The sequence below is a fragment of the Equus asinus genome, chromosome 26 (genome assembly GCF_041296235.1).
Source record: "Equus asinus isolate D_3611 breed Donkey chromosome 26, EquAss-T2T_v2, whole genome shotgun sequence".
Classification (NCBI taxonomy): Eukaryota; Metazoa; Chordata; class Mammalia; order Perissodactyla; family Equidae; genus Equus; species Equus asinus.
In genome coordinates, this window is record NC_091815.1 from 16,277,774 (window position 1) to 16,300,046 (window position 22,273).

The window sequence follows — 22,273 nt, forward strand, 5'->3', positions numbered from 1 at the left end:
ATTTTAAATTTCATCTAAGGTGTCTCTATCCAATGCAGTTTCTTCAAAGTCTGCAATGTGGGATTCAGAATCTCCCAGCATCATCAAAGTCTTAGGAAAATATATTACTAGGAAGTGGAGCTGCTACTTGTGTGTTAATTACAACAAGCCTGGCTGGTGCGCAGATAATCTCCAGCGTCAGAAGCATCGGCTCAGGCAATATCAGGAAAAACACAATCTTTTTAAAAAACATCCTAAATTCTCTTTCTTACCCTTTGAGGAAAAAGTGCGGTTCATTGTGAAGCTAAATCCTGTCTATTTAGTTGTTCTTATAAAGATTTCACCGATATTTGAAATGTTCCTCTCTTGAAAGAGAAATACAAGGTAGGTTTTCAGGATCCGGTCTCAGAAGCACTTTGTTATTTTCAGCATCTTTATCTTTCTGAGAAAATCTGTAGACAACCCCACGGGGCCACGCTCTGAGTGCAAGGAGAACTTGACCCTGCTTAATACAACTGTCCATATGTGTATTTGTTTTTTGGTCGGTTTCACTGTTTCTCCTTCGCTTGCACCTGAAGTTGGGGTGTAGCAGGATTCTTCTTTCCTGTGAGCTTGAAGGGGAGCAGGCCTCTCTGTCGCTTGCCCCTGGGGCGATGAGGCTCTCAGGGAAGGGCACGGGGGGTCAGCCACTGGCCTGGCCTTGGGGGCTCAGAGGAGCGAGGGCACCTGTCTTCTCTGAAAATGGAGCCAGCCCCTGTCCCTGACAGTGTCCTGTGTGCTTTGGAAGGAAAAAATGTCACAGACAAGTACAGGGAGGGCCCAAGACGCAGGAAAGGGGGGACTCAGTATGTTTTCAAATTAAGTTTTTTCTTTAATGAGGAGGAAAGGTCAATTCTCATGCATTCAGAGCTTCCTAGGAACCCATGTCTACTCTGATCTGAAGGTCCTCACTGGCTAAAGGAGGGGTTGTCCTGACCAGGGAGAAACCAGCCACTGGGGCGTCCATGGCAGCTTCAGGAGGTACAGGAAACTGCACGGGAAATACCCCGGGTCACAGAGTGAAAGAGCCACCTCTGTCAGCCTCCCCCAGCTCTCCAGGAGGAGGCCCCGCCGGCCCCCAGTGCGTCCTGGCACCCTCCACCTTTGTCAACCTCCCTCTGTAGCAGGGAGCAGGCCTCAGGCCAGGGCCGGCTGCAGGCAGCACTGTTCCACCGGAATTTAATAACATTGTTCTCGTTTTATTTATTTTTATAATTACCTTTAATTTAGAGCAAGTGATACAAATTTCCATTTAGGGTAATGATATAGTTTCCTTTTAAATGCATTAAAGTAAAAAATAGTGAATTAATTAAAAAAATATTAGCAGGGGTACAAAAACGTGGCAAAACCGTGAACGTGGTTTATTGCAGTACAGCTCCACGGCAGAAGCTTCAGGAAGGCGATGTGTGGGCGCCTGCAATTGGGAACACAGGTCTGTGAGGCACTTTTAAACTATTTTTATTTTATTTATTTTCTGAAACAGGTGAGCTACTGAGCTGCTAGAGAGTTTAGGATTTTAGGAAGCAGAGCTCTGCAGAAAAAGCCCTGCAGACAGGACACATTGACCCCGGAGGTTTGAAATGGACTCAAGTCTCAGCAGGGTGCCCCAGAAAGCTCGCCAGACAGAGTGGCCCCTCTCTTCCTTAGGACTATTAGTTCTCCTGGAAAAGAAACTAAGGGCCTACTGCCTGAGGAAAAGTTTATCAGCTGTCAACCAATATTGTGATGGATTCTGATTTTTTTCCCCTCACCTTTGTCTGAATTCTCCTGACACTGCCTTGCAAGGGTGTGTCCCTTAGGGGCACTTTCTGTGCTGTGCCTGCTCTCAGTTTTGGCGTCAGGCCTTCTAGAGAAGACTTGTCCAGGCTTATCTCCGCAGTCCTCACAGTACCTAACACATAGAAGATGCTCATTACTCATTCCATCCATCCATCCATCCATCCGCATATCCACCCATGCACACATCTGTCTATCCTCCCATCTATCCATCCATCCATCCATGCACACTTCTGTCCATCCATCCAGCTATCTATCATCCATCTCTCCATCTACCCATCTATACATAAGTCCATCCATCTATCCATCTATCATCTGCCATCCATCTATCCATCTCTCCATCTACTCATCTATCCATCCATCCATCTATCTACACATCTGTCCATCCATCTATCCATCCATCCATGCACACATCTGTCTACCCTTCCATCTATCCCTCCATCTCTCCATCTACCTATCAACACATCCACCCATCCATATATCCATCCATCCATTTATGCACACGTCTATCCATCCCTCTGTCCATCCATCCATCTATCTCACCATCCACACATCCATCCATCCATGCACACATCTGTCCATCCATCCATCCATCCATCCCTCTATCTACACATCCACACATCTATTCATCCATCCATCTGTCCATCTATCCATGCATTTCATCCACTTAATATTTATTGAGAACATTCTGTATGTTTCACAATGAAAACTCTGCTAGGTGCCCTCAGCATGCAAGTGGGCCTCAGGGATATGGCAATAACAGTGGGAGACATTGTCACTACCATTGCGGAGTTTATGGCTATTGGAAGAGGCCGAAATTGAACAAGTGGCAATTTTGTGCCAAGTTAACTGAATGAATGAGTGAACGAATGGATCTGTAAACCCCTTTTCTCCGTCACTACTGGGCCTGGGGGCCTGTGGGGTCCAGGGCTGCTGGGGGTGAATGAGCAGTTTTGTAGATCAGAGGTTGCACATGCTGGTCCCTGGCCAGCTGGGTTTCTGGAGTGAGATGACAGGCACTGCAGAACCTTCTCAATCTGTCCCCAGCCACAGAGGGCCTGCCTAGCCTGTGTGAAGGGCACGCAAGGGCAGGGCTCCCTCCTGGAGGCTCCAGCAGAAGCAAGGCTGGCAGCCGCAGCAGCTGTGGTGGGGTGTGGGCCAGGGGAGTGGTGGCTGCAGAGGGCGGGAGGGAAGTGGGGGCAGGTGGGCAGGCAGACAAGCAGTAACATGACCAGGATTCCAGGGGAGGCCAGGCACTGGGGTCTTAGGCTCCTTGCCACAGTTAGTGTGGCCTCTGGAAGAAGTGACATGGAGCAAGATTGCCAGGGTCTGGGGGACACGTTCTCAATCCTGTCCCATGTGCTTTGCTGGGGGCCTGGGCTGCCTGCCTTCTCGAGTGAGTACACGCCGGGTGCGGGAGAAGTTTGCTCCTGGTGGCCACCCTGAGACTTAGCTAATGCCAGCTCAGAGACACTTTGTCTCTGGGCCACAGGGATGGCTGGAGACAAGGCCTGGCTGTGGCTCGTTTTCATTCTCCCTTTAATTCTCCCTCTGCTCCAGGTGCTGCGTTTCCAGCCCCAAGTGCTCAGGTGCGCTCACACCCCCTGACACGCACAGTGGGCAGCAGAGGGCCTGCCCTGGGTTGGAGCCTGGTCCCTCTGGGCTCTCTGTACATGAAGAGGGGCTGGGAATCCATAGAGTGCAGGGTGGACAGAGCGAGCAAGGGGAATGGTGGACGAGGAAGCACTTTGAAAACCATAAAACCGATGACCATGGAAGATTCTAGGGTTTCACTTTCCTTCATCAGCCAGCCACCGTCTTTATTGAGCATGGGTAACGGTCAGCTGAGCAGGCGGGTTTCTGAATGTGGGTCATAGGGCCTTTTTGGGGTCTAGGGAGGTTGGGGGCATCCCTGGGAAAGTGACCTTTGGCTGTAGATCTGCAGGAGAAGTCAGCTGGGGTGGGAGGGGGGAGGCAGGACGGCTGCAGAAGCAGCAGCACGTGCACAGGCTGTCTGCACAGGGGAGCCTGTCAGATGCATGCAGACCTCCTGAGGACTCCTGGACTGTCATGACCAAACTTACGTGAAACCTCTGCTCCTTGAAGCAGACGAGAAGAGCCCTGTGGCAGAGACCCAGTGGAGGAATCCCAGACCCCTTGGCAACTGGCAGGGGCAGCTGGAGAGGGTGAGCCGTGCCTTCTTGGTGCCCGTGGTACAGGGCTCATTGTGTCCAGGGCACACAGGAGAAGCTTCAGCCTTCCTCTTCCATTTCACACCAGAAACTTCCAGAAGAGACTCAGCCAGCATGTGGCTCCGGACCCTAGGGTGTGCATGGAACCTTCTGGGCATGGCTGGTCTAGATTTGAATGTGCTCAGGGTAAGAGGGCAAAGATGCGAGTGAGTCAGCGTGATCCTGGGGCAGGGAGAAGGCTGGATGAAGAGAGTGGTAGCTGCAAGACGGAGGGGTGTCTGGAAGAAAGGATGGGGTCTTTTATCAGCCAAGACTCCTTTGGTTTCAAGTGATAGGAAATCCAACCCAAATCAGTTTAAAGCACCGGGAGATTTTATTGGCTCATGTAACTGCAAAGCATGTAAATGGTTCAGCGTCAGGGGCCATTTGATCCAGGAGCTCAAATTATGTCACTGAACAGCTGGCTTCTCTCCTCTACCTCCTTGGCGTTGGCCTTGTCCCAGAGCGCTATACCCTCACCCCCAGCAGCATCAGACTCATGGGAGCAAAATAGCTGCGAAAGCTCCAGACCTTACTGGAGAGTGTCTGAAGCATCTGTAGTTCACTGACAAGCCATAGCTCTCACTCTCATTGGCTTGGATTAGGTCACATACTGAGCCTTGATCCTATCACCAAGGCCAGGGGATGGGATATTCTGATTGGCTCAAATTAATCCCACAATTAGGGCCTGGGGGTTAGCTATATGCCACCTAAGCCCCGGGGCTGAGGAGGAAGAGAGGGATTGCCTCCTGCAGAGACTGTGGTGGGCGTGGGCTGAGGGGCACGGATGTCTGTTCAAGCCTCTGCAGTTGGTGGAGAGTCTGGACCTCGGTGACTCTGCTCCCCAGTGGTGCAGGCGGGAAAGCGTCCCCATGGGTGGGCAGTAAGTCCCAGGTCCCACTGAAAGGCCCAAGCGGGGGGTGGTGTTTTCAGGGGGCCCCTTCACAGGCAGAGCTGTGGTGGGTCGGGGCTGGTAAGACCCCCAGCTGGGCGTGGCTGTGGGAGCCTCCCCAGAGGTGGTCCAGAGGTGGCGAGAACTTTGTGACCCTCGAGGGAGCTACAAACAGGTAATGCTTGGCTTCTCGAGGCCTGTGCTGTGAAAAGCTTGAGTTACAAAACGCTCTGACCATTAAAAACCTGCTACTGACTTTAACGGCAATAAAATATTGCTGTTTATGAGTAATTAGCCACTTCTGGAAAAGAGCTCTATCCCTTTAAATTTATGGGGTGCCTTGATTTATGCGTTTCATGGGGGGATGTCATGTTACATCACATCAACCTGATGTAATTTGATGCAAATCAAACACACAAATGAGCGAATGGCAACAGTCCGTCGTGCCCCCTGCAGTGTGTTTCTGAGTGGGGGCGTCTCTGGCCCGACTCCGTCCCTGCTCTTCTTGCTTGTTTTCTCAGAAAAGACTTTTGGGGAATCTTTATCCTGAACTTCTTGCATCCTGGGCACCCTGGCTGCAGCCTCAGACCCCCCTGCAGGTGCTGCCCGGAGGATTCCCATCCCCGAGGTGGGCAGAGACGCAGCCCTCAGCAGCTAGTTCATGGGCTTCACGCCATGCCCTGGGCTTTGCCCAAGGCAGGGGAGTCCAGGCTGACAGGCTTCCTGATCTTAAGGACCCCGAGGCTGGTCAATACACAAGGCACATGACATAATCAGGAGTTAAGTTTTATATTTTATGGTTGGAGAAGGAATTAGGAAAACAAGAGAGATTGGCGAGCTTGGAGTCCAGCAGGAGGAAGGACTGTCATTGAAGTCTTTTCGTAGAAACTGGCCCCCATTTAGCTGCCTACAAGTTAGAGGCAAGAGCACTCAAGAATTTCTTGGTTGCACTATCTGTCTATTTGTGCATTACTTTTTCTTTTATCCATCCATCCATCCATCCATCCATCCATCCATCCTTCCATCTATCCAGTATTTACTTAGCATCTACTAAATATCTTAAGTGCTTAGGAGGTAAGCAAGTGAAGTAAGACACAGACACTTATCTATTACCTTGCTATGTAACCTTAGGTGGGTCATCACCTAGCTTCTGGTCTCCGTTTTCCTGTCTGTGAAATGGGCACATTAGACTAAATGACTAGGAGCTAGTTGGTCTCTGAGGTTTCTCGCACTTTCCCACCTACCATTGTCTTGCATCCCCTCCCTCGTCTCCATGCAGAGAGAAGGTGTGCGCAGATCTCGTTTGTGGGAAGGAGAAGTGTTCCCCAGGTCATTGCGGAGAATGTGGGGAAAGTGGCGGAAGCTGTGGTTGGATGGAGTTGGGGGAGGCGTTTGGTGGACGTCTTTGGTGTAAACTCAGTGACTTTTAGCCTTTGCCTGTTGTACGTAGATGGAGATAGCCCGTGGGTGCCAGGGAGAGCAGGCAACAACCGGCTGGCTCCAGGCTCAGGGCCATCACCCCCCAAGGCGCAGGTGGGTGGGCTCTAGCTGTACCCCCCCGGACACAACCTGCTGCCCACAGACCAGCCTGGGCAGGCCGTGGGATGCTTTCTGATAGGTCTCTCTGGGTAGCAGAAGCACAGGCTTCGTCTGCTGACGCCAGTGCCTTTTCTTGGGAAAGCACTTTCTAGAATGCTCACCTCCCTAGCCCGACTTCCTGCCTGCCAGTCAGCGATGTTCAAGAACCCTGTGTCGTAGCTCTGGGTTCCGACTTTGACTTTGGAGGGAAGCTGTGGTCGGAACAGGCCACTGTAACTTCTCCCATGTTCCCTGCTGGGGGTGCCATGATTCCATGGAGGAAATTTTGGGTCCTCCCAAGGTTTGGATACAATCTCTGATAGAATTATTTTAAAATGGCACCTTGTCTTAATTGGTGTCTCTCTGCTCTCTAGTTAGGAGTACATTTTATGGTGATTAGCCAAATTCCATTTCATGGGCCTTCAGTTCTTTTGGGATCAGACACAGTTCCCCTCTAGCAGCAGCGGCCATTATTATTCGTCACACTGAGTCCCAGAAAGGAAGCTCCTCTGGGCCCCCACAGAGTAACATCAGCTGCCGGACTGCTGACCCCTGTTGCCTCTGCTTGCGGCTTGAGCGGTCCATCCCTGTGCTCCAAGCTGTTGAAGTGAGAACGCCCCATCTTCTGGAAGCCTCCCCTGAGGAAGCCCCTCCCGTCCACCTGAGTGGGGGCCTTGGTGTCGTGATCGGACGGTAAAGTGCAGCCCGTCCAGGGCAGGGTGGACCGACCGCATGCTGATGGCCCTGCACCAGCCCGCTAATGGCGTTTCCTCCCTTGTAAGAAGAGAAACATTAATCGCTTCATTTTTAATGTTTCCCCTGGTGTTTAGCATCAGTGAAGTTCAACTCCAGCCGTTCTCTGTGATTGGTGATGGTTCAGGGTCAGGGCTTGCCTGGGAGGTCCCCTCTCTGTCAGGTGGGCCGCAGAGGCATAAATCAGGAAACTGGAGGAGAGACTGAGTGGCTGAGGGAAGTTGCCAACCTGGTCAGCCTCCTTGGTTTACAGATGGGAAGCTGTGACTCAGAGTGGGCCGTGGCACCTGGGCTGTCTGGGCTGGGGTGCCGTGTGGCTTGGGGGGGTGGAGGAGCTCGCAGGGGAGGGTGCAGGCCCACTTGGTATAGGGGTGGGGGCGTAGCCAGTTGTCCAGGATGCCCAGCCCTATTGCATGGCAGGGAGCCCCAGGGCGAGCAGGCCAATGCCCCTGCGTTGGGGAGGGTGTCCATTCAATGCGCACTTCCAAGGCCTGCTTTGCATGGGCACGCTGCTCCGTGGAGTGCATTGTCACAGAGAGAAGATGTGACGTTCCGCTCTCATTGGCCCTCTCAGTCCTGAGTATGTGTAAGGACCCGATCTTGGGGTGATGGGATCCGGGGTCGGGGAGGGAGGTGTCAGCAAAGGTTCGGCGTGGAGTGAGCCCAGGGAAGGGAGTGGCAGTGCCATCCTGACAAGAGACCCTCCCTGAGAGTACTCAGAGACAGACGAACAAGGTATCATCATTGCCCTTGGGAAGCTCCCAGTCCCCTGACCCTTTGGCGAGTGAACGATGCTCTGATCTCTGTGGCTGTTGTTGTGGGGCCCTCTGCCCTTTGGATGGTGAACTTCAGGAGGGCAGTGTTTCTGATTCTCTCTGCAGAGCCCAGCACAGTGCCCGGCACACAGTGTATCGTCAGGAACTGTGGAATGAATGAGTGTTTGCATGAACCAGTATGAGTGTGCCAAAGGAAGGAGAGGAATCAAAGAAGTGTGGGGTTTGTGAAGGGCAGGCTGAGGGGTTTGGCATCCATCTAGCCAGCATCTGTACGTACATGTTATGGGCACAGCATCGGGTTGGGTCAGATATGGGTCCCCGGAGGTCCCAGACAGGCGGGGGGTGGTGAGACAGGGACCCAGCTGATCCACCATGAGATGGAGTGGGATGGGCTCTTTTGGGGAGCAGGAATGGGGGGGATTGGGAGTGGCTGCGTGGAGGGGGAGACATTTGAGATAAGGCTCTGTGGAACAAGCCCCTCACCGGGCTTGTGGCTGGAGGAGCAGAGGGCACGGTCTGCCCTGTGGTCCAGGAATGGCCTGTGCTCAGTCTTTCTCCCCTGGGTCTCCCGCTTTCCCCAAGGATAGATGCTGCGCCCCAGGCCTGCAGCGTTTGTGGCTTGTCTGTTTGTGCATTTACTCATTCACTTCTTCATTCAATCATTTATTCGTTGGCTTGCTCCTTTACTCATCCATTCAGCAAAGGCCTATTGAGTGCATCTTCTGTGCTTAGCTCAGTGCCAGTGCTGGGGGCACCTAGTGAAGCTGATGGTCATGGTCCCCACCCTCATGGAGCTTCTGGACAAGTACAAACAAAGCCAACCCAGTGTGAAGGCCACTGCAAGGGGCAAGGAGATAGACGGGGGGCTCCTTCCCGGGACCTGGGGCATCCAGAAGGGCCTCCTGGATGAGGTGGCATTTAATCTGTCACCAGATGACAGGGCACAGTAAGTTGGGATTACAGGGAGAGGGTTCCAGATGGGCGGACTGATATGTGTGAAAGGGTGCCGAGTCCCCATTTGCTCCCTGAGAAAGTCGAATCTCCTCTCCAGACACCTATAGGTTTCAGTGGGAGGAGCAGAGGGTGCCCCCTCCTTAAGCGCATGTGAACTGGGGTGTCTGTCGTTGCTCCCCCTCTTTCCTGAGGGTGGTTGGAAATTGTCCCTGGAGTCCATCTGTGTGTGGCAGTGACACTCAGTACTGGGACAGCAACCCCTGTATCTGAGCTTGGCTGACACCAGCAGACGTTCCTGCGCCTGTGGTCGGGGCCCATGGGCCAGTCTTCCTCCTCTCCCAGGAGTCTGGCCCAACAGAGGTGAGGCCAGCCCAGCCTGGTGACCTGCACAGGAGCCAGAGATGCTGAAGTGGAGACTGCAAGGGCCAAAAAGGACATTGGCCTCGGCCAGGCACCATCTGTCGGCCTCAGCCCAGCAGTTGTGGGCAGCAGAGGCCCGGCTGGTGCTCCTGGATTTTGTTCAGTGATCATTGTGTGCACTTAGGAGATGATGTGTATCTGAGCTTACGTCTTCGACAGGTGCCCCTGTGAACAAATCTCCCTGGGCTGATTTCTATGAATATTTCAAAATCAGGCCCTTTTTGATCATTCTTGCGTATGTGCATTCTACGTTATATTTAGTTTTGCACCAAATCAAATCTGAGGCTTCTGTGAAATGAAAATAAACTGTTCGACACGTTATCATAGTCCAGAAGAGCTCAGCTTTAAACGGCTTTAATCAGGGGTGAAAGGTGGGGGGTGTCGCTCAGCGCCTGCGCCCTGGCCCTGCGGCCCCCGGGGGGAAGGGGCTGCCGAGGCCTGTGGGTGCCGGGCCCCCGTTTTGTTCTGGGGCATCCGCTGTGTGCTGAGGCCGAGCAGGGAGCCAAGGCGGGTTAATAGGGGATTAAATATCTAACTTCCTGCCATGACGGAGTCAGTTTAAAAAGGGAGAGAGAAAGCCAGCAGGAGAGAAATAATCAATACACTTCATGACAACTGCTGGTATCTTTTTCAGTTTTGCGATTTCATTTTAAAGGTAGGTCATTCATTAAAAGCTTATATATATATATAGTTTTTGTTGCTTTCCCTGATAGGGTGGACACAGTTAAGATAAATCAATTCCAGTGGATTAGGGGGTCGTTTCCTTTCACAGCATCCCATCTGGGAGAGATGGAAGCACCACTTCATGGCATGGATTCTTGGGGTAGAGGCCTGGGCTGTTGCTCCCAAAATGCTGTCCATTCTTGTGCTGCTCTGGGCCACCTCCCTCTCTGGCACTGTGGTCGTCGGAAGCTTAGAGGACTAGCTTTTGCCGGGGCTGGTTCCTCCAGGAGCTACAGACGGGGCTGACGGGATGCCTTAAGATGCCTGCTTCAGCAGAGGGGGAGAGGAAGCGTGGCCTCCAGGAGCTGTGCACCACAGCGCACCTTGGAGGCCTCCTGACAGTTCCAGAGCAACTGCATGCGAGCTCTGAGCACTGACTGATCACCTCCGGCCTGGGGCAAATCCAGGAAGGCTTCCCAGAGCAAGGGACAGGATGGAACGTGCGGGATGGGTTTGGGCTGCTGCAGTTGCAGAGGTAGGGGTGGGCTGCTGGAGATTTGAGGAGTGGCCCTTCGTCCGTGTTTTGCTGTTACAAAGAGGAAGAGGGGAGACCAATGCCTTCTGCTAAACTTGGTGTATCCTCTTCTCTCATGCACGGGAAGCCCCGCCATGATGAGAACATCAGCCTTCAGATGTTTGGTTTGTGGTCCAGGGGTTTATTTTCACCCTTTGTTTTTCTCCATTTTCTCTGATCCACATTGCGTAGAATACTGCTCATGCGGCCTGGCAGCAGTGTGAGGCACGCATATTATGCCGCAACTCTGTTAAGAGCTGCTGGAGCCTCTGTTTTGCCCTAAATATAAACTCCATACTCCATGGATTGACATTCACGTCTGCGCCTGGCCCACCACTTCCCCCCGATCTCCCATTTTTCCCCAGAACATTGCATGCTTAGTCCCTGTTTGCGCATGCTGATCCCTCTGTCCCACATGCCCTTCCCCTCTTCTCTGTCAAGTGACCTCCTCAACGCTCAGCCAGTCCTTTATGAGACCAGTCGTTATCCCCACTGGTCTTCCTCCCCTTCTCTCCCCAGCACCCCTACCCCACTGTGCCGAGCCTCACAGCATGCTGCAGATTCCTCCGTTTCAGCACTTGACCCTACTCTGTTGTCCCCCTGGGTCTAGCTATCCCCCCTCCTGAGTCAGCTTCCAAAGGCAGGGCCCTGGTCTTGCTTGTGGATGTCTAGATCTGCCCCACTTCTTGCCACACGTAGGCATTCAAAAATGCCCACCTTGCGGATGCACCAGTAAAGTTGGCAGTGAATGAGTTCCTACTAACGGCTTTCACGTGCCTTGGTGGTGCCCTGGTTACGTCCTTCACCTCCTGGAATTGACTCCACTCCCAGGTTAAAGATCTTTCTGGATCTTGAAAGCTATGCTGAGCGCCTTGGTTGGCACCTGAGAAAGGTTACTGCAGAGGTACAGCATTCTATAATTTAAGTGCCGCATTTTCTCTCCCACAATCCCGTTCACCTTCTCTAACCCTGTGAAGTGTGGAGGACAGTTAATCTCAGTCCATTTTAGAGACAAAGAAACCGAGGCTCTGGCAGGTGCCGAAGGTCAGACAGATAGCTGCGGAATAAGTGGCAATTGGATGCCCGTTAATGGGACTGCAGATGTCGTTCTCTTCCTGTTACTCCAGTCTGGTTGGGGGAGTAATCCACCTGACACAGGACAGGAGAACGTAGGATAGTGTATTAGCCCCTATGGGATTAAGAAAACAAGATGCTAAAAAATCCCTTTTTGTGTAACCCTCTCCCCAACCCTCGAGTCACAGACTTGCCACATTTCTAGATCTGCAGTGCCCTCCTGCACTCACCCTGCCCATGCCAGCCCCATGAGATGCTTTCTCTGGAGTGTACTGCATGTTCCCACTTCCTGTCACACGCATTTGGGAAGGTTCTTGGCCTGCTTTGAGCTTTCCCATGGCTGTGACTTCTTTTTACCCCACATGTTTCACAAATGAAGGAGCTGGCGTCTGTCAGCCTTGCTTGGGCTCTGGAGTCAGGCTTCCCAGCTGTATGACTTTGTGGGACTTGAGTTTTCTGCGTCTTAGTTTTTACATTTTTACTATGGGAATAGTGTAGTCCCTCCCATCTAAGGTGGTATAAGACTGAAGGAGGTCACGACCGTGAAGCCCCTAGCCCAGAGTTGGCACATGGCACTGCAAGGAGGAATTACAATGAGGAAGATGTTGAGGATGAGGATACTGTTGCTGATGTGGGTGGTGATGATGATGAAGATGGTGATGATGACCGTTATTATTATTTGTGTTTTTTGAGAGATTAATCTGCCTGACAAGTCCATGGTCTTTTTTTTTTTTTAGGAAGATTAGCCCTTAGCTAACTACTGCCAGTCCTCCTCTTTTTGCTGAGGAAGCCTGGCCCTGAGCTAACATCGTGCCCATCTTCCTCTACTTTATATGTGGGACGCCTATCACAGCATGGCGTGCCAAGCGGTGCCATGTCCGCACCCAGGATCCGAACCGGCGAACCCCGGGCCGGTGAGAAGCAGAACATGCGAACTTAACCTCTGCGCCACCGGGTCAGCCACGTCCATGGTCTTAACGACCACCCCATATGAAGTTGCTCTAATTCTATCTCCATCATCTGTTTGCTTGGCTTTGTGTGGTGTTGGCAGATAGTGGGTCAGGAACTCAGACGGGAAGTCTTCTCTACCCTGAGAAGGTGGCCGGGAGAAGCTCTGTGGGTATTTTCCTTTCCCATCTGATGTGCTCATTGTCTGTCGTTGGTTCTGGGCTATTATTTCAACCCAGACTCCAAAAGCCAACATGCTGGAGAGAACTCTTTGCCTTTGAGAATTTTGAAATCATCCAAAGTCTTCAAAGAGAGGACACTTTTTATTCCTTTTTCTTGTTCCGAGTCCTCCAACTCTTGTCCCACCAACATGGAAGCTGCCTGGGCTCTGTGGGACCACGTGTGGGGCCAGCCCTGCTCAGTCCCACTCACGGTTCGAGGCAGTGAAGGCCTTGACTTTGGCCAAGATTCCATCCACAAGGGGAATTTGGAAAGTTTGACCAGACTCTCCAACTTGACTCTCCAGGTTACACGGCCCGATTTGAATATCATATTTTCATGAATAGATTCAGCCAGGTTTTAACTCTTTCTGGCCCTGTCTCGTAGCATCGTCTACACATCAGTCAAAACAGAGCAGGTCAGCCACGCTGCCCTCCTGTTTATCTATTAATCATCTGGCAAATAAACCGTCAGCATCCTGCCCACCTCAGTAATGTGTGTGATGTAATTTGTTTGGATGCCCAAATGTCACCAGCGTTGATTGTAAGAGATGAAAAAAATGTACTTGCTCAGCATAGCAAGCTCTAGGCCAAAATGTAAGCATGAAATCTCTGGTTTATTTTTGTAATAATGTTTACAGCTGTTTAATGACCCTGAAAAGGTTCAGTGGTCTGGTGTTCTGTATTTCAGAACAGGAGCGTATTATGCTTATAACAACCTTGGTTAAACAGTTTGAGCTACAACAATTGGAAAAATAGTATTTAATAAGGAGCCATTGTATTCTAGGTGAAGTTGTCTTAATTACTGCTTACCCAAAGTGTAAGAAAGCGAGGTGGGCTGTGGGGAAGGGCCGAGGGTCCTGTGGACCCCAGGAAGGGGTCTATGTGCGACCACAGCCGCGTGCTGTGATGTGGTTTTGAGTAACATTATCCACAATGATGTTAGAAATCCTCGCTGTGAGCCCGAAATCTCTGCCCTTGCCTGCGACTGGGAGCTGTGGGGCTGCTCCAAGTTTCCAGGACAGCACCTTCACCACGGGGATAAAAAAGGAAATATCCAGTTGTGCTTGGCTAGACAACAACGTTTCATTTTAAAAAATCCAGTTGAAATGGTTATTTTGAAAGTCATTTTATTTCTGAGCTATTCTTTTTCATGGTATAAGGATAAAACTCTTTCATGCAACTTATTGGCAAGATCTGTATTTTTTGGACTATTCATAAGATTACTTTTTTTTTCTGTGCTAGCAAAATGAAACTGTGTTTTTGTGTAAAATTTATTTAGACTCGTAGCAGCTGGCATTTCTGGTGTCCTGATAGTTTTAAATTTCATTTTGAGTGAAAGATACAATTAGATTCTCTATTGGAAGAGTTAAGTGAAAACTTTTGTCATTGAGATCACAGGAAATAGTCTTGAAGGCAGAAATGCAAAATCAAAATAACCATTAGCACCCTCGCAGGCAGCTGAATGGCTTGCTGTACCTGCAATGATGGGAATGATGAGACAGAATGTATTTTGATAATCTGTGTACCCGATGGTGGGTTTCCTGTGCTGAGAACACCCTGGTCATGAAATGTGGAATTGCATAGCTCGGGAAGAAAGCCTCTAGCCTTCAGAAGCCGGGGCCCCTGCCTGTGTGCCAAACAGGCGCCCAGGCATTTCCACAGCATGGTGAGGAATGCCACAGTGGCCAGGATTCAGGCCCAAACCTGGTTCTTTGTCAATATTGACAGTCACATTGAGTGCCAGCAGTGGCCCACCATGACCCTGGGGCTCAGGGACGATCAGGACTGGGGTGGAATGCTCTAATGTTTCCATGTTGGAGGGACAATGCACCAGATTTGACAGTTCACAGCGGGCTCTCACTGTCCAGGTAAGGACACTCGGCTGCCTTTCTGCAGTCAGGTAAATGGCGTATGCATTTGTTCCTTCCATCAGTCTACCAGGGTTTGTTGACCTTCCTGCTATGCATTGGGCTGGGGCCGTGAGCTGAAGCTGGGGCGAGCTGTTCTCAGTGTTTAGTAGTTTGTTTACTTGCTTTTAGTTGTGCTAAGGGTTTTGCTACCTGGCGACAGGTTTAAAGGGGTTATTGTGTAGGTTCCTCAGAAGGTCCCGGCTACCGAGTTGCCTTAAGCCCAGGATCACAGCCCACCCTGTGCTGGCTCCCAGCTTTTTAATGTGGTTCCTTCAGCTGCTGGATCCCAGGGTAATGAGTCCAGAGCCAGGGCTGGGAGCAAAGGAGGGGTTGGGCTCATGGAGAAAAGTGCTCCGGGTGTCAATGACCGTGTGGGGTGGTACTGTGTGTAGACGTGGTGTCTGCCCAATGTCAGGACAAGGGGAGCATCCAGTGGCAGGAGGCCCCGCCAGGAACGCTGTCTGCAGGGCGTGTGAGGGAGAAGGTGGTCCGAAAGGGAAGGCGTTGGCTCTGTGATTGCCCCCTGAGGGCTGGTGGAAGGAGTAAGGACCCCTTCCATGGGAGTGAGGACCCCCTGCCGCAGCACCCCCTCCCCTGCCCTGTGCTCCAGGGGCTGCAGTTGGATCCCGTCCTGTAACAGCGGGATAAATGATCCCTTCAGTTCCCAGGGTAGCATGTGTGTAAGTTTCTAGAGTGCTGCCAGTTGGGGAATCCATGTCCCTCCCCCAACACAGATATATTCCATGTGCACACACACACACACACTCGCACACCCACCTGTATACCGCAGCTGCAGTGGCTTCTCCTTTCTCTGAACTTTGGATTCAGCCTCTCAGAGGCCTTTTCGTGGCTTCTCTGTTGTTGGTGGCCTTGCCTGCACTGGCCCCTTGGAACCAGAGGCCCTTGAGGGCAGGTACATAGAAGGCTCCTGGCAAATATTTACTGAATGACTGAGATAAGGGGTAAATGAATTCCAGATGGGTGAAGTGTCAAGGCTGGGGAAATTGGGGCCGACCCAGGTTTTCTGAGTCCCAGCCCGGGCCTGGGGCCAGCTCGTCCTGCCTCGGCTGCTTTGGCCCAGGGACAGCACACCAATTACCCTGTGCTCTTTCCAAGAACTCATGCTCCCCTTTCTTGCTCTGAGTCTAGCAGCTGGCATTGGTTATGACTGACCCTTCGCAGCACCTGCACCTGCTCATGGAGTCACGGGGCGTCGGGTCTCACAGGGCATTCTGAGGTGAATGTCTGCTGTGGCCCTGCCTCACAGCGGGGCTCTGCACAGGGCTGTGATCCTCAGAGCATCTCCTTGGTGCTGGCCAGCTCTGCTGAAATTCTAAGTTCTCCCGCGGATCCTGTGATGTGGGGTCAAGTTCTGAAGGGGACAGTTGCTCTCTGTCTCCTGCGGCGAGCAGCTGGGCTGGTCACCACTGACACGTGTAGTGAAAGAGCTGGTGCTGGGGCTGCTCTCCTCTGGTGGTTTCTGGACCCCCAGGATCTGGGTGGTAGCGAGACCCTTCCAACTGTGACAGATTCTGATTGTGGATGTTCATGGACTTGTGCAGAAGCTGAGTTTGGGTCCCCTGAGGTTGGGGTGAGAGTGGTTCTCCTACGGGCTGGCCTTCTTTCTTGGGTATGTCTGTAGGGTCTCTTCATCAGTTCATCTATTTAGCGAGAAAATACTGAGCCTACAATAAGCCAGCTCTGTCTAGGCCCCAAGGCTTCATCTGTGACCAAGACAGACATGATCCTGCCCTCATGGGAAAAAAAGCACATCTGTAAAAGGGTCAACAAGAAAACTTTGTCCTAGTTGCAAGTGCTATAAAAAAGAAAGTCAGATGATGGGATGAGAGAGGCTGAGGGTGTCAATCTCAGGCAAGGTGGGCATAGAGGGCCTTTGTGAGAAGGGTATATGAGAGCTGAGACCTACATGAAGAGAAGGAGCGACTGTGCCTTTGCACATTCTAGAACATTCTTTGTTCAACGACAGCACCTGGAGACCAGTTGCTTAAAGGGGTTTTAAAAAAGCTTTGTTGACTCTGAAAAAAAAATCGTTTTGAGCATAATAAGAGAATTCCATATCCAAACCTAACTTGAAACTCCCCACACTCACTATTTGACAAGTTGAGCTGTTAACTTGCCCTGCATGAATGGCGGGGATGGTCTTCAACTTCATGCCCGTCATCCAACCTGATTTGCAGTCTTGCTGTGTTGCACATTCAGCCTCCTCTCCCTCCTGCTGAATTGGCATCATCTCATCAGCAGCAACCTGAAAATAGCCCGTCTTCCTGGATTCGTGTCTTCTGAGCTGGCCAACTGGGCAGCCTTTGGAAGTGGGCCAGCCATGTTGGCTTTGGACTTTCCAAACTTCCCCAGAGCTGTTGGGTGGAATTCTGAGCACTCCCAAGTGGCTTTAGGGTCATGATCAGTGTTTGCTCAGGAGAGGAGCCAGCACAGCTAGATGGAGCTTCACAGCGGAGGAAGGGCTCCAGACAGGACCCTGGGGGCCTGCTAGAGTCCCCCGAGAGCCTTCCAAGCACAGTCCTGCTCCAGCAGCTTGGGCCTGCTCTCCCTGCTGGCCAGAGGGTGCCACGCGTGCTGGGGCCAGCCAGGCTTGTCCACCAGCACATCTGCCGTGCCAGGGTCAGGGCCTGGCACACAATGGGAACTCAGCAAGTTTGTTGAATAAATGCAAGACTCTCCATAAGAAATTACTGCTTTCTGACCAGTCTTCAAAATGGGCCTGTTTCTTTTTGAGTGCCGACTGCCACCAGAAAGGAAAAGGAAAGATGGCAAATCGGAAGCCTTCTTTTACAAGTGACTAGGTGCCTATGTGTGTTTGAATGAGTGTGTGCGGTGGTCCATGTCATCGTTCATGGACACAGTAGCCCTGTACCATGCTTACATGTTCTCTCCTTCCTGGAAATAAACACCTATGTCTTTTTCTTCCCTTCCCTTGCAAGATGGATTCACAGCCCCTGTCCTCTTGCCAAGGAAGTCAGGTCTCCCAGTGGAGAGCCTCCATGCCATGTACAGCCTGCCTGGCAGGGGGCCCAGCAGGCAGCAGACCCCACCTGGGCTGAGTGTGCTTCCTCCACGGTTGAGCTCTGTCCCCACAGGTCCCCCTGGGGGATTGCTTGGCCCAGGAATCAGTCCTGGCTGGAGTTAAGCGCTGCTCCTGGACCACCTGGCTGGCCAACGCATCTAAACATTGGGATACAAAGAGGATAGACGTGCAAAAACTGTTCCAATGGCAGGAAGCGAATTTGGACTTCTTCAGGTGGAAGACAGATCTGGAAATGGAAGGACCCCAGGCATGGGTTCATTGCCTTCCAAAGCTGAGCTCCCCGCAGGCTCTGATGTGGAGGGGGCTGTTCCCTCCGTCCCTCCTGGAACTGTCTGGTGTTAGCCATTCTGCACAGGCTGCAGAGGGGGACAAAGAGGACTATTAAAGACAATTATGCAGACCAGCTTTGAGGGTTAGTGTTTAACAAACAGCTTTGAGTTCTAATTTTCTGCAAAACACATACTGCAGGTACAATTTGTACTCATTACTGTATATTGGGAAAGTTATTAAAAACACTCAAACTTGGTTGAGACTTCCTATGGCATCGTCCCTGGATTTTAATTGGTTTTTATCTAGTCCTATAAAAGATCTCTTTCAGCCCAAAGTCCGTGCCTCGGAGAGCATGCCAGTTTGAAGGGCAGGGAGAGCCCACTACGTGGTAGAAGGCTTTGCCCCCACCCAAATTTGAGCAGTCTCAACAATCCACTAAGATCCCGTCACGAGATAATTTATACTTCTTTTGATGGGCGCAGTTACCAAATGACAAAATAACAGTGTTTCGTAACATAAGGGTTAAATCTTAATCTCTGAGGTTTGCAAAGCCGCTACTCGCAGTCTCCTTAAAATTTAATATACCTCGTTAATGCTTCCTCGCAAACACTGAAGGATTTTTATGATTATAATCATGTGTTACAGCACCTAGCACTGTTTCTAAGCAGCATACTAATCAGCTTAATGAGATATTACTGCACTTTTTGTTGACTAAAGCAAAATCCCTTTTATTGTTCTAAAGCCTGTCCTTTACTTTATTTTTTCCCAAAACATTATCTTGTTTTATTATGTACCAGTAAATATCATGCCATTGGGTTTTTTTTTGGGGGGGGGCAGCAAATCATAAAATAATCTCTTTAATCTCAGACTGGCGAGTGTGTTGGATATAGGAACCGGAAACAAAACTTCCAAGCGAGTCTCTTTGGTCTTGCTGTTAAAACTGGTCTTCTCTTAGGAAAACTTTGAACTGATCCAACAGGTGCAGGTGCCACACGGGGGGGAAAGGAGGACGAGTTCAACACGTAGACCCTTGATTTGTTATTAGGTGTTGAAAGTGGTAAAACATTAATAATTTAAATGTGAATGAATAATTGCAGTCTGTAAATAGAAAATACAAGGAAGACGATCTATCGCCAAAACAAATTGGAGGAGCAATGCCATATTGCATAATTGGCATTTAATAATTCATTTTTTTATTATTGTTTTTGACTATAATTCCTTAGCATTATTATGTGTAGGTAAGGCATGAAATGCAAATTCCCCACCAGCAGACGCTGTTGATTCATGCGCCGCGGTGCCTGGCACAGGTCTGAACTCTCTCTTTATTTTCAGGGATGGAAGAAACCAGTCTGTGCCTTGGAGTGTCCTCGGCGGCACCGGAAGCTGAGTCCCACCTGAGCGGCCCCGTCCTCAACGGCCAGTATGCCATGAGTCAGAAGTTGCACCAGATCACCTCCCAGCTCAGCCATGCCTTCCCCGAGCTGCATCCGCGGCCCAACCCTGAGGAGAAGACCCCCGCGCCCCTCGAGGAGAAGGCCCACGTGCCCATGAGTGGCCAGCCCATGGGCAGTCAGATGGCTCTCCTAGCCAACCAGCTGGGCCGGGATGTCGATACCAGCCTCAATGGGCGAGTGGACCTGCAGCAGTTCCTCAACGGGCAGAACCTGGGCATCATGTCCCAGATGAGCGACATCGAGGACGATGCCCGAAAAAACCGCAAGTACCCGTGCCCTCTGTGCGGCAAGCGGTTCCGCTTCAACAGCATCCTTTCCCTGCACATGCGCACTCACACCGGCGAGAAGCCCTTCAAGTGCCCCTACTGCGACCACCGGGCGGCGCAGAAGGGGAACCTCAAGATTCACCTGCGGACCCACAAGCTGGGCAACCTGGGTAAGGGACGCGGGCGGGTGCGCGAGGAGAACCGCCTGCTGCACGAACTGGAGGAGCGGGCCATCCTGCGGGACAAGCAGATGAAGAGCAGCCTGCTGCAGCCCCGGCCCGACCTGAAGCCCCTGCCGCATGCTCAGCAGGCCCCTCTGGCCACCTGCAACCTGGCCCTGCCTGCCAACCACAGCGTGCCCGACGTGGCCAACCCGGTGCCCTCGCCCAAGCCGGCCAGCGTGCAGGAGGACCCGGTGGCGCCGGCTGCTGGCTTCCGCTGCACCTTCTGCAAGGGCAAGTTCAAGAAGCGGGAGGAGCTGGACCGCCACATCCGCATCCTGCACAAGCCCTACAAGTGCACGCTGTGCGACTTTGCGGCCTCGCAGGAGGAGGAGCTCATCAGCCACGTGGAGAAGGCGCACATCACCGCCGAGTCGGCCCAGGGCCAGGGCCCCAGCAGCGGCGGGGAGCAGTCGGCCAACGAGTTCCGCTGCGAGGTGTGCGGGCAGGTGTTCAGCCAGGCGTGGTTCCTCAAGGGCCACATGCGGAAGCACAAAGACTCCTTCGAGCACTGCTGCCAGATCTGCGGCCGGCGCTTCAAAGAGCCCTGGTTCCTCAAGAACCACATGAAAGTCCACCTCAACAAGCTGTCTGTGAAGAGCAAGTCCCCCAGCGACCCTGAGCTGCCTGTGCCCATGGGGGGCATGTCCCAGGAGGCCCACGCCAACCTGTACTCCAGGTACCTCTCCTGCCTGCAGAGCGGCTTCATGGCGCCAGACAAAGCCGGCCTGAGCGAGCCCAGCCAGCTCTACAGCAAAGGGGAGCTGCCCGTGAAGGAGAAGGAGGTTCTGGGCAAGCTGCTGTCCCCCATCTCCGGCATGGCCCACGGCGTCCCTGAGGGCGACAAGCACTCCCTCCTGGGATGCCTCAACCTCGTGCCGCCGCTGAAATCCAGCTGCATGGAGCGGTTGCAGGCAGCTGCCAAAGCTGCTGAGATGGACCCGGTGAACAGCTACCAGGCTTGGCAGCTCATGGCCAGGGGTATGGCCATGGAACATGGCTTCTTGTCTAAAGAGCATCAGCTACAGCGCAACCACGAAGACACTTTGGCAAACGCCGGGGTTCTGTTTGATAAGGAGAAGCGGGAGTACGTGTTAGTGGGAGCAGATGGCTCGAAGCAGAAGATGCCTGCTGATTTGGTTCACAGCACTAAAGTGGGCAATCCGAGAGACCTGCCAAACAAACTCGACCCTCTAGAAGGCAGTCGGGATTTTTTGTCACACGGGCTGAACCAGGCGCTCGAATATAACCTGCAGGGTCCTGGGAACATGAAGGAGAAGCCCACCGAGTGCCCAGACTGTGGCCGAGTGTTCCGCACCTACCACCAGGTGGTTGTGCACTCCCGCGTCCACAAGCGGGACCGCAAGGGCGACGAGGATGGGCTTCAGGTGGGCCTGGATGAGCGGCGTGGCTCGGGCAGTGACCAAGAGTCCCAGTCGGTGAGCCGCTCCACCACGCCAGGCTCCTCTAACGTCACCGAGGAGAGTGGGGCTGGAGGCGGGCTCTCTCAGACGGGGAGTGCCCAGGAGGACAGCCCGCACCCCTCCTCGCCGTCCTCCTCAGGTAGGTTGCCAGGGAAGGTGGGGGAGGAGCAGCCTGCACAGGGCCCTCCCTGCCCAGGGGACCTGGTCCTGTGCAGGCCTCGGTGGGCCAAGGACCTTCTCTGCTCGTCAGAGTCAGTTCTGAGGTCAGCGTTGCTCGATGACATGCCATGAGCGGGCTGCACACCGGCCCTTGCCGTTCTGCCCTGCCTCCAGGAAAGGCTATCATTTCAACTCTTGGCCTTCCCTTGAACACTGGCTACCAGGAGAGTGAGCTGATCCTCCTCTCATGTGGTGGAGATGGCCAGTTGGCACATTTGCCAATGGGGCTTAGCCTACCATTCCCCTGCAGTTGCCTACCGGGCCCCATTTCATGCCCTGACTCCATCTGCCATCACCTGGTCTCCAGGACTTGGGAGCTGGCACTCGGCTCCATCCATGGATGTGAATGTGGAAGTGCAGAGCCTCACCGTCTTTCCCCTAAGTATATTCCCATAATTCTCTCATTTGGGCACCTCGGTCTCCCTCCCCAGACAAAACCTGTCCCCCCGTCCCCTTCCAAAATTACAATGCAGCTCACCTTTCAGGCCCCTCTGACCTGAAGAACCATGCCACTCTCCTCTGAAGGATTGGAAAAGCACAGAGGTTTGAAACACAGATGCGCGACTG

At 52.4% G+C, this 22,273-nt stretch overlaps 1 protein-coding gene across 8 annotated transcripts in view; it reads left to right on the plus strand.

The window, feature by feature from the left end:
* The window catches only part of ZNF536 (zinc finger protein 536), a 420,556-nt gene that overhangs the window by 168,246 nt on the left and 230,037 nt on the right, over positions 1 to 22,273 (plus strand). For all 8 annotated transcript variants that reach the window (XR_011498461.1, XR_011498464.1, XR_011498460.1 and 5 more), the window contains one exon: positions 19,455 to 21,626. Coding sequence is in view for 3 of the 8 variants with exons in the window: in XM_044759704.2 (XP_044615639.2) it covers positions 19,457 to 21,626 (2,170 nt within the window). In the remaining 5 variants the exon portion in view is untranslated. The remainder of the gene's footprint in view (positions 1 to 19,454; positions 21,627 to 22,273) is intronic.